Source organism: Tiliqua scincoides, chromosome 4 (genome assembly GCF_035046505.1).
Source record: "Tiliqua scincoides isolate rTilSci1 chromosome 4, rTilSci1.hap2, whole genome shotgun sequence".
NCBI lineage: Eukaryota > Metazoa > Chordata > Lepidosauria > Squamata > Scincidae > Tiliqua > Tiliqua scincoides.
The window spans coordinates 60,612,195-60,626,982 of NC_089824.1; the positions used below are offsets into that span (position 1 = coordinate 60,612,195).

General features: G+C 42.5%; 1 protein-coding gene across 1 annotated transcript in view; it reads right to left on the reverse strand.

Annotated features, from left to right (window-relative positions):
• The window catches only part of PIEZO2 (piezo type mechanosensitive ion channel component 2), a 247,613-nt gene that overhangs the window by 89,091 nt on the left and 143,734 nt on the right, over positions 1–14,788 (reverse strand). The window contains exons 12-16 of the mRNA XM_066623461.1: positions 13,322–13,558; positions 6,910–7,036; positions 5,354–5,628; positions 3,678–3,826; positions 2,349–2,522 (exon numbers count right to left, since the gene is read on the reverse strand). Coding sequence (XP_066479558.1) covers positions 2,349–2,522; positions 3,678–3,826; positions 5,354–5,628; positions 6,910–7,036; positions 13,322–13,558 — 962 coding nt within the window. The remainder of the gene's footprint in view (positions 1–2,348; positions 2,523–3,677; positions 3,827–5,353; positions 5,629–6,909; positions 7,037–13,321; positions 13,559–14,788) is intronic.

Here is a 14,788-nt window from a genome sequence, read left to right on the forward strand (position 1 = left end):
CAACAAGATGCAGTGTGTGCTCTGGTGGCCCACATGCATTGGCAGAGGAGGGGAACGATAAGATTGGGGCCAAAATCGTTCAAGAGATTCCGCACTAATGATAACCTGCTAATATGGTCAAAAAGGTTCTCTTTTGCAAATAAGCAGTTTCTGGCCTGGAAACAATACTGACAAAGAACAGACAGTAGCTCTTATATCCCTGGATAAAATATTGGTTACATTATTATAGGGATATGATAGTTATTAGGATACTAGAGGGAGGAGTCCACTACTCAAATGAGTGACTACCATAGTACAAGGACACAGCAGAAAGAGATATGGGCTATCAGATACGATTTTCTATATTATACTTTGGAAATCCTACATATGCCATGGGGGGCATAAGAAGGGGGAAAGCCTTAATTTTTATATCAGTGCCAGTAAAAAAGATTATTTACATTTACAATGATGTTGGGAAGAAAAACTGTGCGGATATTCAAACAGTAGCACGTAGATAAAGAGACAAATCATGTATGAAAATACAGAAAAGTAAACAATGTCATGTCTGTTTTGACACTGGGGGAAGGAGATTCTGAAGAAATTGGGAAGAGATTTGAGAGAGGAATGACAGTTTCATCCCCCGCAACCAGAAGCTGCTAGTGGGAAAGGTGGGGCTACTTTAGTATTAGGTTTACTGTGGGATTGAAGTTCTAATTTATCAGTTACTTGCTGTGTAGGTGCACTACCAGATGGATGGCATTAAACATATGTAATTTAACTCCTCACATAGTTTGGGATGTCATAACAGTGGCAGAGCATCTGCTTTGAAAGCAGAAAGTTCCTGGTTAAATCTATAGCATCTCCAGTTAAAAACATTTCAGATATGCTTAGACAGTACTTTGAAAAGCCATATTACCAGTCAGCATAAAAAAAATTGGGTGAGATGAACCAATCATCTGACACAAAACAAGGTAGCTTCACATGCTCAAAGAACCGAACAAGCAATGTAAAATGTAGTCTACAATTTTTCTTAAGCAAAGTGAAGTCAAGAATATTGAGAAATTTTGAAATGTCTTTCTATTAGCAATTCCTTCACCAAGACACTTAAAATACAGTTTCAAAATACTTTCATTGATTACTAATGACTACTCATGCAATATAGTGTGGGTGTTTTGAGGCAGCCTAAACCTATCTAACTCCCTACGTGGTAATAAAGCAGTGCCAACACAGAATCCACTGACCTGCACCAGTGATATCCCTGGCACCATATAGGCCTGGGAACAGGGTGAGGATTCGGCAGATGCTGCCACCACCAAAATTTACCCACTTCCTGAGTATGCTCTGCCCTCCTTTCCACCCCGTTGCTTCCCTAATCTGCCCACCCTCACCCCAGTCCTCTGCAGGGAGGCTTGCAAAAGAGGGGATAGGATCCATAACACACCACTGCTGCTAGATCCACCCCCTCCCATAGTCTCATTCCTTCTCCCTTTCCATCCAGTTTTGCCTTCCCTGCTGCCATACTTTCTCCAGTGAACATGGCCGTACTGTCAGCAGCCAATTTAAAATAGCAGAAGGCTCTTCCTCTGCCCTACTGCCCTCTCCCCTGACAGCCTAATCTAAAAAAGATTGAACTGTGAGTAAAAGTTCTGTTAAGATGTATCCAAAATAATATCTGGACTGCAGAAAGAATTTGTTTCACAAAGGGCGCAATCATATCCTCTGCTGGAACAGGAAAGCCAAACGACTTGTGCTGTATCCAGTACAGGATAGTGACCACAAGCGGCTCAGCCAGAGGCAAGGGGAAACATTTCCCTTTACCTCTGGGTAAGGGCTGCTGGCGCCGATGGGATTTCTTGGACTTGTGCAACCTCTTGAGGTGGCTCAAATCCGAGGAGAGCAGAGCAGCTTGGAGCCGCTCTGTTCTCCCCGGGAACTGGGGTTAGGATAACTGCCAGATTCCAGTCCTGCCTCTCGCTCCCCGCCACCCACCCTCCCCCCACCCAGGAACACTTCCCTCCCACCTCCTCCCTGCCTCCCCCTACCTACCTTTTGTCCTTGCATCGGCACATCCAAGCCGACGCAAGGCGCTGAAAGGAAACCAGTGCAGAGGCTTCTGTTAGCCTCCGCAGGCCGGCGTTTCTCGGAGTGTCGGCCCAGCTTCCCCCTGAGGAGGTGCAAACATGACTTACGGCACATTTGCGACCCCCCTGGGCCAGCGCAAGGGACTTGTGCTAGCCCAAGTCATGGGCAAGATTGTGCCCAAAATAAATTATACACTGAAATTGGAAATCTCAAATTTGCTTAACATTCAGGAAAAAACTTTGAACATCTGTACCATGGAAGAAAGAATATTTTTGAGCTGTCTTTACCTGTAAATGGCGCTGTCTTGTTTGCTGGTTATGGCTTTTAAGTCTGTGAGTTGGAGGAAACGATCATGAAAGTAGTGCAGGTGTAATATACACACTAACAGAAACGAGGTTGGAATAAAGATACGGGTAAATAGTTCCGCTACTGTGAACTTTTCTAAGCCAAGATCCTCTAATCTGAAATATAAAACAATACAAGAGATGGCTAACATCATGAATGGCAGTATTTCTTACTTATCAAAAGAAGTTCTCTCTGTTGGTTATAATGCCAATTAAGCAATGTTATTTCGAAAGAATATTGGTAAAATTTAGAGCATTACACTTATTTTTAAAATCTGTAAAATTTTAGAACACAATATTGCTTATAGGTACAAAGATTTGCAAGATGAGCTTCTTCATCTTGCGCCCTTTTCTCATAACTGAAATACAAGCTGTTATTGTGCTTATAGCATTTTTAATGTGTGCGTGCTCATGCACACATGTGTGTGTACACATCTATGTGAAAATGAGAGATGGAATTCCACAAGTTCTAACGCTTATTTAATTTGCTAAAGCAACTATGGCCACAATCCTATCCTGCGCTGGAACAGGCAAGCCAAGAGGCTTGCGCTGTATTCAGCACACAATTGTGACCATAAGCGGCTTAGCCAGAGGCAAGGGGAAACTTTTCCCCTTACCCCTGGGTAAGGGCCACTGGCCCCAATGGGTCTCCTTGAACTTGTGCCACCTCTGGAGGTGGCACACGTCCGAGGAGAGCAGAGCAGCTTGAAGCTGCACCATTCTTCCCAGGAACGGGGGCTGGGATCCGGCTTAATTGCGCCTGCCTGCCCCTGGGGCCGCCCACTGCCTGCCCTTCCCTGCCCAGGAACCTGGGAACCTCCCTCCCTCCTCCCCGCCCCCCACCTACCTTTCGTCCTTGTATTGGCTCATCCGAGCCGATGCAAAGCATTGGGAAGAAGCTGGCATGGAGGCTTCCATTAGCCTCCGCAGACCTGCGCTTCTTGGAGTGCCGGCCTGCCTTCCTCCCAAGGAGGTGCAAATGTGCCTTATGGCATGTTTGCGACACTCCTGGGTCGGCCCAAGGGACTTGGTCCGGCCTAACGACCAGTTAGGATTGTGCCCTATGTTAATCTGTTAAAATAACTAGAAGTAGGTAACTGCCTATGTCCTATTGAGCAAAGAAATGCTGTTCTTACAGGAATTGCAGTTATCGAACTTCTGTTCATGTTAATTGTACTTCTGTAGCAGTGGAAGTATCTAGTGATACTAGATACTAGTATCTAATATACAAAGTTATCATCCCAAAAATCTAAATAAACAGAAAATACTTACTGTTTATCATTCATCCCTGTCATGTTTTTCCATAATCCAGGAAATGATTGAAACTGATATGTATATATGAAGACAAGCACTAGCATAGTGTAAACCACCACTGACATCCAAAAATATTTCAGGATTTTCCGCCACCATTCATAGTGTACCTGTGAACCAAAAGTGAAAAGTGCAACTATTTTGTACACAATTTCTCATATTCAGTCCAACTTGAACAAGACTATTTCAACAATTTTACACATAAGAATCACATATAAAGCTCCATTTTTTTCAGTACACTGACTGACAGCAGTTCTCCAGAGTTTCAGACAGGAGACCCTCACCCCTACCTCGACATGAAAAGGACTGAACCTGGAAACTTTCACCATGGAAAGCAGGTGTTCTGCCACTGAACTAAGATTCTATCTCCTGTTTATGGGTTTGTTCCAGTTATTGGAACTGTTTATGAATCTGTTCCAGTTATTGTTAGTGAAGAGTGAACCTCACCCAGTTCAGTTCTAAAATGAACTTGAAAGATCTAACTATTCCCCCCTCCCCCCCGGCACAGAAAATATATTGCTGGTCTCATCTCCATTTCAGAGTTTGTTTCAATCTTGTCACATTCCTAACAACATTGATGGGAGTGGAACAGGGTTGATTTGATGTCCCTCATGACCCCTTTCTAGAAATTCCCCTTCATCTGTGTCTTCATTGCCCCACTTCTTAACCTTCTCCTGGCTCCAGAGAGGGCTGCAAGAGAACAAAGATATTTCCCTCTTCTCTTCCTTCCCTGATGCCTCAATGGAGTCAAGATTGTGTGCCATATGCAAGAGGTGATGAGAATGACAGTATTTCTAGCACTTCTGCCCTGACTTAGCAGTGCAATACCCACTACCCAGTCTACAATACCCAGTTCTCCCACCTGAGAGAAATCAGGCCCATTAATAAATGGGAGAGGCTGTAGCTTAGTGGAAGAGCACCTGCTTTGCATGCATAAGGTTCTAGGTTCAAACCCTAACATCTCTACTTAAAGTTATTTAGGCAACAAATGCTAAGATGCATCTTGCTTGAAGCCCTTGATAACGACTCCTTGTCAGACTTCACAATACTAAGCTACAAGTATATGGACCATAGTCTGACATTACACAGCAGTATGTAATGTGTGTCCATATAATTGCAAAGGGATATATGGGACTAAATGAAATCAATGTGCTTGAAAAGAATTTGCAAATTGTCCAGTCCAAGGTGACTTCATTGGATGCTGTAAATCTAAATAATACTGTTTTGGCCCATTTATAATTTTTCATTTTGGGGAAAAGTGATTATACATGGGGCAGCCATATAAATCCTTAGATAATATTGATTTTTCTTAACCAACACAGGGTAGAATTTTGGATCTGAAACAGCTTTATTTTAACCATTGCTGCCTGTATTATGAGGGGTTAGTTCTTCATTCCCTCTTTTCTTGTTTTGCCATCTTGCTGTGATGCTGCCACTTGTTATTCTATGTCCTGCTGAAAGCACACACATTCACATAGGATTTAGCCTCTACAAACTCCGGCCTCACAGGTCAATCTGCATGTGCCTGAAACAGAAGAAGCTTTAGCCATGGCAGCAAGCACCCTGGAAACGGCTTCATGGTTGTATCTGATGAAAGTTAACAAAGAAGTAACAAATTATATTTCTGTGTTACTTACCTGATACAGGGCTACACAGAACAAGAAGAGTATCATATAGATGATTTTGTACATTACAATTTTCCCCTCAAAGCTGACAAAGAAGAACATTCCTCCACAGACGTAAATCCAGTACTTAATGAACATAGCCATCACCAGATTTCCCAGGACTTTCATAACATCTTCCTCATCTTCTTCAGATTCCTCCTCTTCATCTTTTTGGGATTCCTCTTCAACCTTTTGGGATTCCTCTTCAACATTTTGGGATTCCTCTTCAACTTTCTGTGATTCCTCTTCTGTAAAAGCAACATTAATTAAATTTACCTTGGCTTAACCCAGAGATTCAGGGAGAGTTTGGGATGCTGCAACTGCTTATGGAGGAGGAGAGGGGGCAGCAACAAAATCACCAGAATTGTGTTGCTGATGGGATGAAAGGTTTTTTCCCCTTAAACTTACCTGGGGGGTTGCTATGGCTCTCTAGAGGGTCCAGGAACTCATGAGGGAGGGAGGCTCTCTGGACAATCTGGGAACCCTCCCTGGAGGATCTGGGAGGCCTTCCTATGCCTTCAAACTGCTGTAAACTGCCAAAAAGTCACTTCCAGTTTTGCAACAAAAACCACAAGTAGCTTTTTTTCCACTTTTATAGCACTTTGGAGGTGTGGAGAGGCTTGGGAGGGGATTACAGGCTCCCTAGACCCTATGGAGAGCCATAGCAACCCCAGAAGTAAAAATTGCTGCCACTGTTGTTGCCCAGCCTGGCGCAACTGTGACACCACAATTTGGAAACCTTAGTCTTAACCTGTTATAGGGCCCCACACTCTGCTCAGGTCACCTCCAGAGGACTTTCTGAAACCCACAGAAGCTGCACACATCTGCCCATGGCCTCTGCAGGCTTCAGAATGCTTTCTAGACACAAAAAAGCAAGTTCTAGTTTTCAGATGAAAACCACAAGTGATGTTTTTATGCCTTTAAAAGGCATTCGGAGAACCAGGGAAGCCTTCTGGTGCTTTCCTATCCCTCAGAATGCTTTTTAAAGGCATTAAAGTGTCACTTCCGGTTTTCATCTGAAAACTGAAAGTCTCTTTTTTTTGCCTCTAGAAAGAATTCTGAAGCCCGCAGAGGGTACGGCCTGATATGTGAGGCCTCTGCAGACTTCAGAAAGCTCTCTGGAGGCGACTGGAGCAGAACTCTGGTCTTTGGTGGGTTCAGGTTGAGACAAGTCTGGCTCATTGCAGGTCCAGGGGTCCCACGTTGAACCAGATCCATGGATAGAAAATCCACATAGTCTCAACCTGTATGTTCAAATTCTTGATCATAAAATGTACTCAAGTAACACCATCTGTCTGCGATGGCTCACAGGTGCAGGACATTTGTATTCTATGTTTGAGTTTTCTGACATACCAATGTGCCAATAGTGCTACTTCATAATATATTGGGTGGTGCAGGTATTACAGGTTGAAAAACACCAATGTATACATGTACCTTTCCAAAATCTTTTTAATTGAGATCATACCATGCTTAAGAGAATGCCCTTACACACCGCATCTAGAAAACTACTCACTGAAATGTGGAGTTACCTTTTCCTTCACTCTCTTCCTTTTCATCTTCAACTCTGACTTCAGATAAAACTTCCTTCAATTGCAAAGCTTTCCTCTCAGTGAGATGTTGTCTGAGCAGTAGCCAGAAAGTAACTGCAAAAAGAATCTGTAAGCAGAAACAAACCAGACACATAACACTTAGGATTACTGAACATTTTATTTACCACAATGTTAACAGAATTTCTAAAATGCTGTTTATTTTTCACAGTTCAACTAGTGATGGTCACATAATCCTGCTGTGCACTGAAAAAAATTTGGGTGAACTGGATGATGCTACCAAATATCTTCCAGACATTTGCTAACATAATCTAAGTGCTGAATGGATCAGGTCTCTAGGGGTGCAATCCTAACCCCTTATGTCGGTGCTTTCCAGCACCGCCATAAAGTCAATGCAGCTCTGAGGTAAGGGAACAAAGTTTCCCTTACTTTGAGGAGGCCTCTGTGAGTGACACCCAACAGGGTGCAGCAAATGTCCCATTGGCACCGCTATGCTAGTGCTGGAAAGCACTGACATAAGGGGTTAGGACTGGGCCCTAGAGCTCTTCCACTGCCACCTTCCTTTTCCCCAGTTAATTTGGATGTGGCACTAGCATTTGAAGCAAAACTCAGATCTCTTTGGGGTAAAGGTAAGCTGAACCCTGCACTTTCCCCTCTGAAGCAATCAATTAGTGGTGAAGAAGATAGAAAGAATGGACTTCAGAGCCAGTGTGCTCTGAACCCAAATCCTCTTTTCAGTGATAACTTCAGGGGTGAAATGGGACCATACATACCAATGATTTTTGAAGAGGGACATTTTACTTCTGCTATCTTTGCAGGATGTAAATCTTATTTTTCAAGTTAATAAATATCTTCATTTTACAATGATATCAATACAGTCTCTTTTCATAAACATGTAGAAATGTTTGAAGTTGCCTTACACCATCAGACCATTGGTGCATTTGGTTCAGTTTTGTCTATACCAGGGGTGTCCAAAGTTTTTGGCAGGAGGGCCACACCATCTCTCTGACATTGTGTTGGGGGCCGATTAATTTACATTTCAAATTTGGATAAATTTACATTAATGAATATATTAAAGATGAACTTAAATGAATCAATGAAGGTCTCACAATAACTCAAGGCTTATAAAAGGCCTTGCACAAAGCAAGGCTGACCTTTCCTTTGCTGCTGCTACTGCATCACAGACGTGAAACAACAAGCAATGGAGGGAGTGCTCATCCCACAGCTCACTTGAGACGCCAAACAGTTGCCCTCACGCTGATAGCAGTTGCATCGGGCCAGTGTGGGCTCCAACAAATTTCTGGAGGGCCAGAGGCTTATTGGAGACTAGGGGCTCCCTGAGGGCTGCACTGAGAGGCCTTGAGGGCCGCATGTGGCCCCAGGGCTGTGGTTTGGGCACCCCTGGTCTACACTGACAGGTAGTGGCTCTCCAGAGTCACAGAAGTATATTTTGTCTGATTTTCCTGGAGATGTCAGAAACTGAACCTGAGATTACAGCATGAGCTTTACCACTATCTATGGTCCCTCTTCCCCCTTATAGTTTTAAATGGTAACAAAAGTGGTGACAAAAGGTTACAAGAAAAGGTTGTGCAACTTCATTATCTTCAGAGGTTTATTTGGTACTTTTATAGACAGGAAATATGTGAAACAGTATTCCAGTGGTTCTCGAACTAGTAGGTCGCAACCCACCTTCTCTTTAGGAGGCAGGGCAGGGGGAAGGCAGCAATGTGGTCCTCAGGATTGTGTCACTGCAGGAGAAGAGGGTTGTTGTTTTTTTTAAATCATAATATACCTGCAGCTGGGGAGCAAGGGGTGTGGGGAGCCCAATGGAGCCTTCTGCAGGGTACATGCAGCTTGTAGAAAGTAATAAAAAAGATCACAACCCACTTCCGGGTTGCAATCGCGAAACCAGAAGCGGGTCATGTTTTTGGTGTTTTTTTTACACTTTCTACAAGCTGCGTGTGCCCTGCAGAGAGCTCCCCACACCCCCTGGACCCTGGCAGCAGGTAAATTTTTTAATTTTAAAGTTTTAAAAAAGCCTAAGTTTTTAAAAAGCTTCCTCTTCCCCACATCAGTACAATCCTGAGGACTGCATCGCTGCTTTCCATTCTGCCCCCGTAAGGACTTACCCTCCCAGAGAGTTTGAGAACAATTGTAGTATTCTATTCCCCATTCCCAAAGGCAGAGATAAGCACACAAGAGCTTCAATCCTATTCACACTTATTTGGGAGTAAGTTCTGCTGAACTCATTGGATATTACATCTGAATAGTTATGCATACGCTTGCACTTTAGCCCTATATTTCCCTGGGTTTCATTTCTCTTAGATTCTGATGCCCACACATGATATGCTACACTTCTGTTTCGAAATTTGACTGTACGAAGCAACTAATTTGCTATTTAAGCCAGCACACATTTTTCAAAACACAATATTAATATTTATATACCACTTTTCAGAAAAAAGGAGCTCACAAAGAAAGCAAAATAACAAAATCAATCGTTTGTGACCCTCCTGGGACAGCGCAAGGGACTTGCGCCAGCCCAAGGGCCAGTCTGGATTGTGCCCTTAGACCTGGAAGATCCCGGTTCAAATCCCCCCTCAGCCATGAAGCTTCCTGGGTGACCTTGATCAAGTCACTTTCTCTCAGCTTCACCTACCTCACAAGGTTGTTGTGAGGACAAAAGGAGAGGAGTAGCTGTGTACACTGTCCCTGAGCTCTTTGGAGGACGGGCGTTATAAAGATGTGAAAAATAAATAAATAAATAAATAAATAAATAAATAAATAAATGGTTCTTCGTCCCCAAAGGACTCACAACAACAACAACAAAAAATACAGAAATGACACCAGCAATAACCATTGGAAAATATGCGATGCTGGGGTGAAGAGGGATCGTTGTTCTGCCCCCACTAACTAATAGAGGGCACCACTTCAAAAGGTGCCTGTTTGCCCTGTTAGCCAGGGTATAAAGTTACAGTGCAAACAATTAGTGTCAATTTTTCTGCCTTTTTCTATTGAAGAGAAACTTAAATTTACGAAGTGTCTGTGGTTATCTAGGAGACTTCCCTAAGCTTTTATGATGAGTGTATCATTTTTTTTTGTTCGAAGTATAACTGAATTTTCTTGGTAGCAGTTAGTTCTAGATAAGACACCTTACAAAGCAGCTAACCAAAGTTTATGTCAAAGTTGCTGGCAAGAGATGGAAACAGTTAAATCTCCTGAGAGAAAATTATGGCGCCAATGAGAGAAAGCATACAATGTATCCAGCAGAACCTCTGGAACATTTAATCTGTTTAAAGAGCACTAATGCTACCTTTGAGAGAAGATAATACAGTGTTTGTTCATTTTCACATTCATTATAAATTAAGGAGAGGTCATCAGGGAATAAGATGCATAGAGTTCACTGAGTGAATATCTAGTGCACCGTAATGAAGATGCTTAAGCTAGGGAAACAAAAGAAAAAATGCTATCCATATTTCTTCTATGGGACCATGTGTGAGCATCCAGGTGGAGCTAGCAGTGAGCCACTATGAGGCCAGCAATGACACTGTTGCCAAGCACCAGAAATGAGAGGAGTGTCATCCACGGTGCAGTTGCCAGCAATCTCAACAGGAGAAAGGTAGAAGAGAAAGAGAAGGGTTTAAAAGAGAAGACAGGATGGAGTGGGGGCAGAGATAAGAGGAGGGGGGAAGTGGAATAAAAGGGAAGAATAAGCAGAGTGGAGAGTATGAACAACAGAAGGGAAACAAAGTGGCAAGAATAGCAGTGGCAGGGAGATGAGTAGAACAGCCGAGAAAAGGGCAAGTAGGAAAGGAGGGGAGGATGAAGCAAAGGGAAAGACAAGCAAGATTGAAATAAGAGGATCGGAAAGGAGGAGAAGGGAAAACGCAAGGAGGAAAGTGTAGTGGTGGAACCACCTTCCTGTTAGCTCCCTTGGACATGGGCTAACTTGCATGGACAGGGGGCAGCACCCTGGCTAGAGACTGCTCCGATGGGCAAGGGAAAGAGAGATAACTCCTTGGGGCATATTGGCCAGGGCCATGCCAACTACAGTAAGGAGAGCCAACCAAACCGATACCCAGGCACCCATGAGTGGATCTATCCTGTCTAATCTGGTCTGTCTGAGGAAATGACATCTGGCAATGCCTCTCAGCCAACCAAAGGAATTCAGGGGCACTGTAAGGGAAGGGAGCAAGGGGCCAATAAAAAAATCTGATCAGCATCAGATCTGGTGTTGTGCTTGGGGCACTGGCAGAGGTGTCACTAAGAACTCCTCCCAAAATAGACAATACAGAATAAATTACAGTATCATACACACAACTTAAATGCAGTGGCTTCACTAGGGTTGTTGTCATCCCCCCATCAATGGGTCACCCCACAAATCAGTAATCAACAAAAGAAAACCAGTGGCCAATTTAATGACACTCGCATAACAAAATAAGAATTCTAGCATTAGTTCTGATACATGGAAATGTGAGCTGACTCATACTAACACCTTATTGGTTCCCTGCTGTGTCATAACAACATGTCATAGGCTCTCAGAACAATGTTTCATTGGTCAGTTTTGAGTTACACAAGGCAGCTGAGTTTTCCTTTTCTGGTTATTTGGCTATAACGTTTGATAGAATACAGATAATTCAACGTGATTTATTTCATTTCATTCTGCATTATATTACACATTGAATAATATATAACATGATGGTATTATTCAAGATTTTAACAATTTTGAAGAGTCTTGCGTATTCCAAAACCAATTTGGGAATCAATTAAGTCCTACTTTGTCTTCACTCACTTCAGTTTTTTTCAATAATGTATTTTCCTCATAACTATTAAAGAGATTTTTTTAAAATGAGCATTAAGTTCAGTTTGATCCCATTTTAGACTGGTTTGCAGGGAATGGTTTTGACATTTGATGAAGTGATGAATAAGATATACCAACTTGGATAAGGAATATCACTGGGTACAATCCACCTGAAAAAGCCAGAAGTTATTTTATTTTGTTCTCTAAAGGTGTTTGTATTAAACAAAAATCTTGAAATGATTACAGGGGTCTCTTGTAACCACGGGATCTGTGGTTTCAGTTAAATGCAGATGCGGGGATATGTTGGGTGGTGCAAGTACCACCGCCCTGCACTTCCTGGAGGCGAGGAGAGCAGTGCTCTCTGAGGGTCTTCCGAGCCACACAGAGGCAGGGCATATCCACCTGCGGCCTCAGAATAGTCATTTCCACCAAAAAATGACACTTCCCCAGGACTCATAATGTCTTTTAAAGCATTAAAGATGTCACTTTCAATTTTATTTAAAAAAAACCAGAAATGACATTTCCCCCCCTAAAATAGGCATTCTGAGGCCCAAAGAGGCTATGGACAGATATGTGCAGCTCCTGCAGGGCTCAGAAGACCCTCAGGAGATACTCCCCTTGCGTCTGAAGGGTGGGGGATGTCCCTGGACCTGCGGTTTCAACTAATCACGGGGGTTTTCAGAATGCTCTTTACACTCTCCCTTAACACCAGAACCAGGGGACATCCACTAAAATTGAGTGTTGGAAGGGTTAGGACAGACAAAAGAAAATATTTCTTTACTCCGCGTGTGGTTGGTCTGTAGAACTCCTTGCCACAGGATGTGGTGATGGCATCTGGCCTGGATGCCTTTAAAAGGGGATTGGACAAGTTTCTGGAGGAAAAATCCATTATGGGTTACAAGCCATGATGTGTATGTGCAACCTCCTGATTTTAGAAATGTCAGAATGCCAGATGCAAGGGAGGGCACCAGGATGCAGGTCTCTTGTTATCTGGTGTGCTCCCTGGGGCATTTGATGGGCTGCTGTGGACTAGATGGGCCTATGGCCTGATCCAGTGGGGTTGTTCTTATGTTCTTAATGGAACCCCAAGGATACTGGGGTACACCTGTACTTGCTTGCTCACCACTGCACAGATGTGTACTGTTTTGTTATGGAAATCATCATCACTACTACCACGTATTTGGAACTGGTATAATCTCACATGGAATAATGCCCTTTTAAACAAAACTTGCTAGTGAAAGAATATTAGTAGGTAAATTGACTATTTACTGCCCACTGGAATTCCATCTATAACAATAATACTGAATCACAGATTTATACAATTTATTTTCACATTTGGAAATATGAAAAAAAATTTCACTTATATTTTTCTGTTTTGAGTGTGCTTTGTAATTTCTTTTGCAGGTGTCATGAAAAAAAATTGTAAAAACTGAAAATTCCAATGCACAAAAAAACCAGCCAAGTCACTTATTGCTTTTTTTCTAAGAGAGAAACTACACACAGTTTTTCATGATTGCAGAAAAGTTGCTGCATAAACCTGTATGAACTGAGGATCTAATTAATAGAATACTGCTTAGCTCTTCAAACACTACTTACCTTTGATGCTAATTCTTTAGGGGCTTTCCGTTCTAGAAATTCTGGAACTTCAGGCAGTTCATTATTAGTCAGATCAATACTCCATATATATTGTAAAGTTAATAACAAATTTCCATAAGCTACCATAAAAGGTGAACTGATCATAGCATATTTCCTTCGATCACGCAGCATCCAAAGTATGCACGACCATATCAACAATACAAATGTTAGCCAACAATTGTAAGTAATACTCCAGGCCTAGAAGAAAGAAAATCAAATAGTTATATTCATTGCAAAACATTGAAAGGTTTTTAACTGAATTTCAGTTAAGCTTCCCAGATGGATTTCAGCTAAGCGATGTCGCATGTCTGATCCTATCCACCTTTTCTGCAGCCTCCCCCCTTCTCTCCTCAGATGTGCGCTAGCGATTTTGTTTCTCCCATTTGAGAGCAAGAACATTGCCACTTATCCACCCCCTCCTTCAGCCTCCCCAACCCCTTTCTCTCTATCCTCCCCTTATCCCTTCCTGCCTCTACAACTGACATACATGCTCCGGCGGACATCAGGAAAGCTAACGGTACATATAAGACTCCCCGCTGGTGTCCTAGCAGCATGCTCGTCAGCATACCGCTGGAAAGCACTTTCCAGGGCTTTTTCAGCAGTAGCTGGCAGTGGAACACACGGTCCACTTTGTTCTGTGCCTTTGTTAAAGTCCACTTTGATAAAGTGCCTTTGTTCTGTAAACAGACATTCCCTGCCAGACAGTTGCTGGCTGCACAGGCTACTGGACACTGATTGTCTCTTCTTTGCATTAAAAGCCTCTTTGTTGTATAAACAGACAATCTGCTGCAGGCTATGGGAGACCTAATTGCCACATTAAGAGCCTCTTTGACTACTGTTGTATATGCGTTGTTATGTGAAAGGTTGTTAAGCAATGCACACTTGTATTTGCCTGGGAGTAAATTCCATTTAATTTAATGGAAATTTCTTTTGAGCTGACATGCAGAAGATATATGCACTATATCTTATGCATGTCAACTCAAAAGAAATTTCCATTAAATTAAATGGAATTTTAATTTTTTAATGCAGATGTAGCTATATCACCACTTTAGAAAAAACTAGCTGTAATGAAACAATATTGCCTTAGAGAGCTTTCCTATGAATAAAAAAAAAGTAAACAGTGGCTTGGATTCAGAAGCACTTCTGTTTGCACAAGATGATTTTCATTTTAGTCGATTCCTTTCTCTCAATGCAGCACCATACCCCAAGGTTTCCTGCCAGCAATTTTTTTCGGGGGGGGGGGGGAATGCAGGTAACTGCAGTGGGAAGGACGGGCTAAGAAAGTCCTGATTCCAAGTGGAATGTCATTCACACATCTTTGTATCCAAGCCAGCATTTAAACAAGTTAAACTTTGGTTTGGACTTTAGAACTATGAAATATTTAATTTTTTACAACTTTAAACTCCTGCTATCTACCTATCTCTGCAA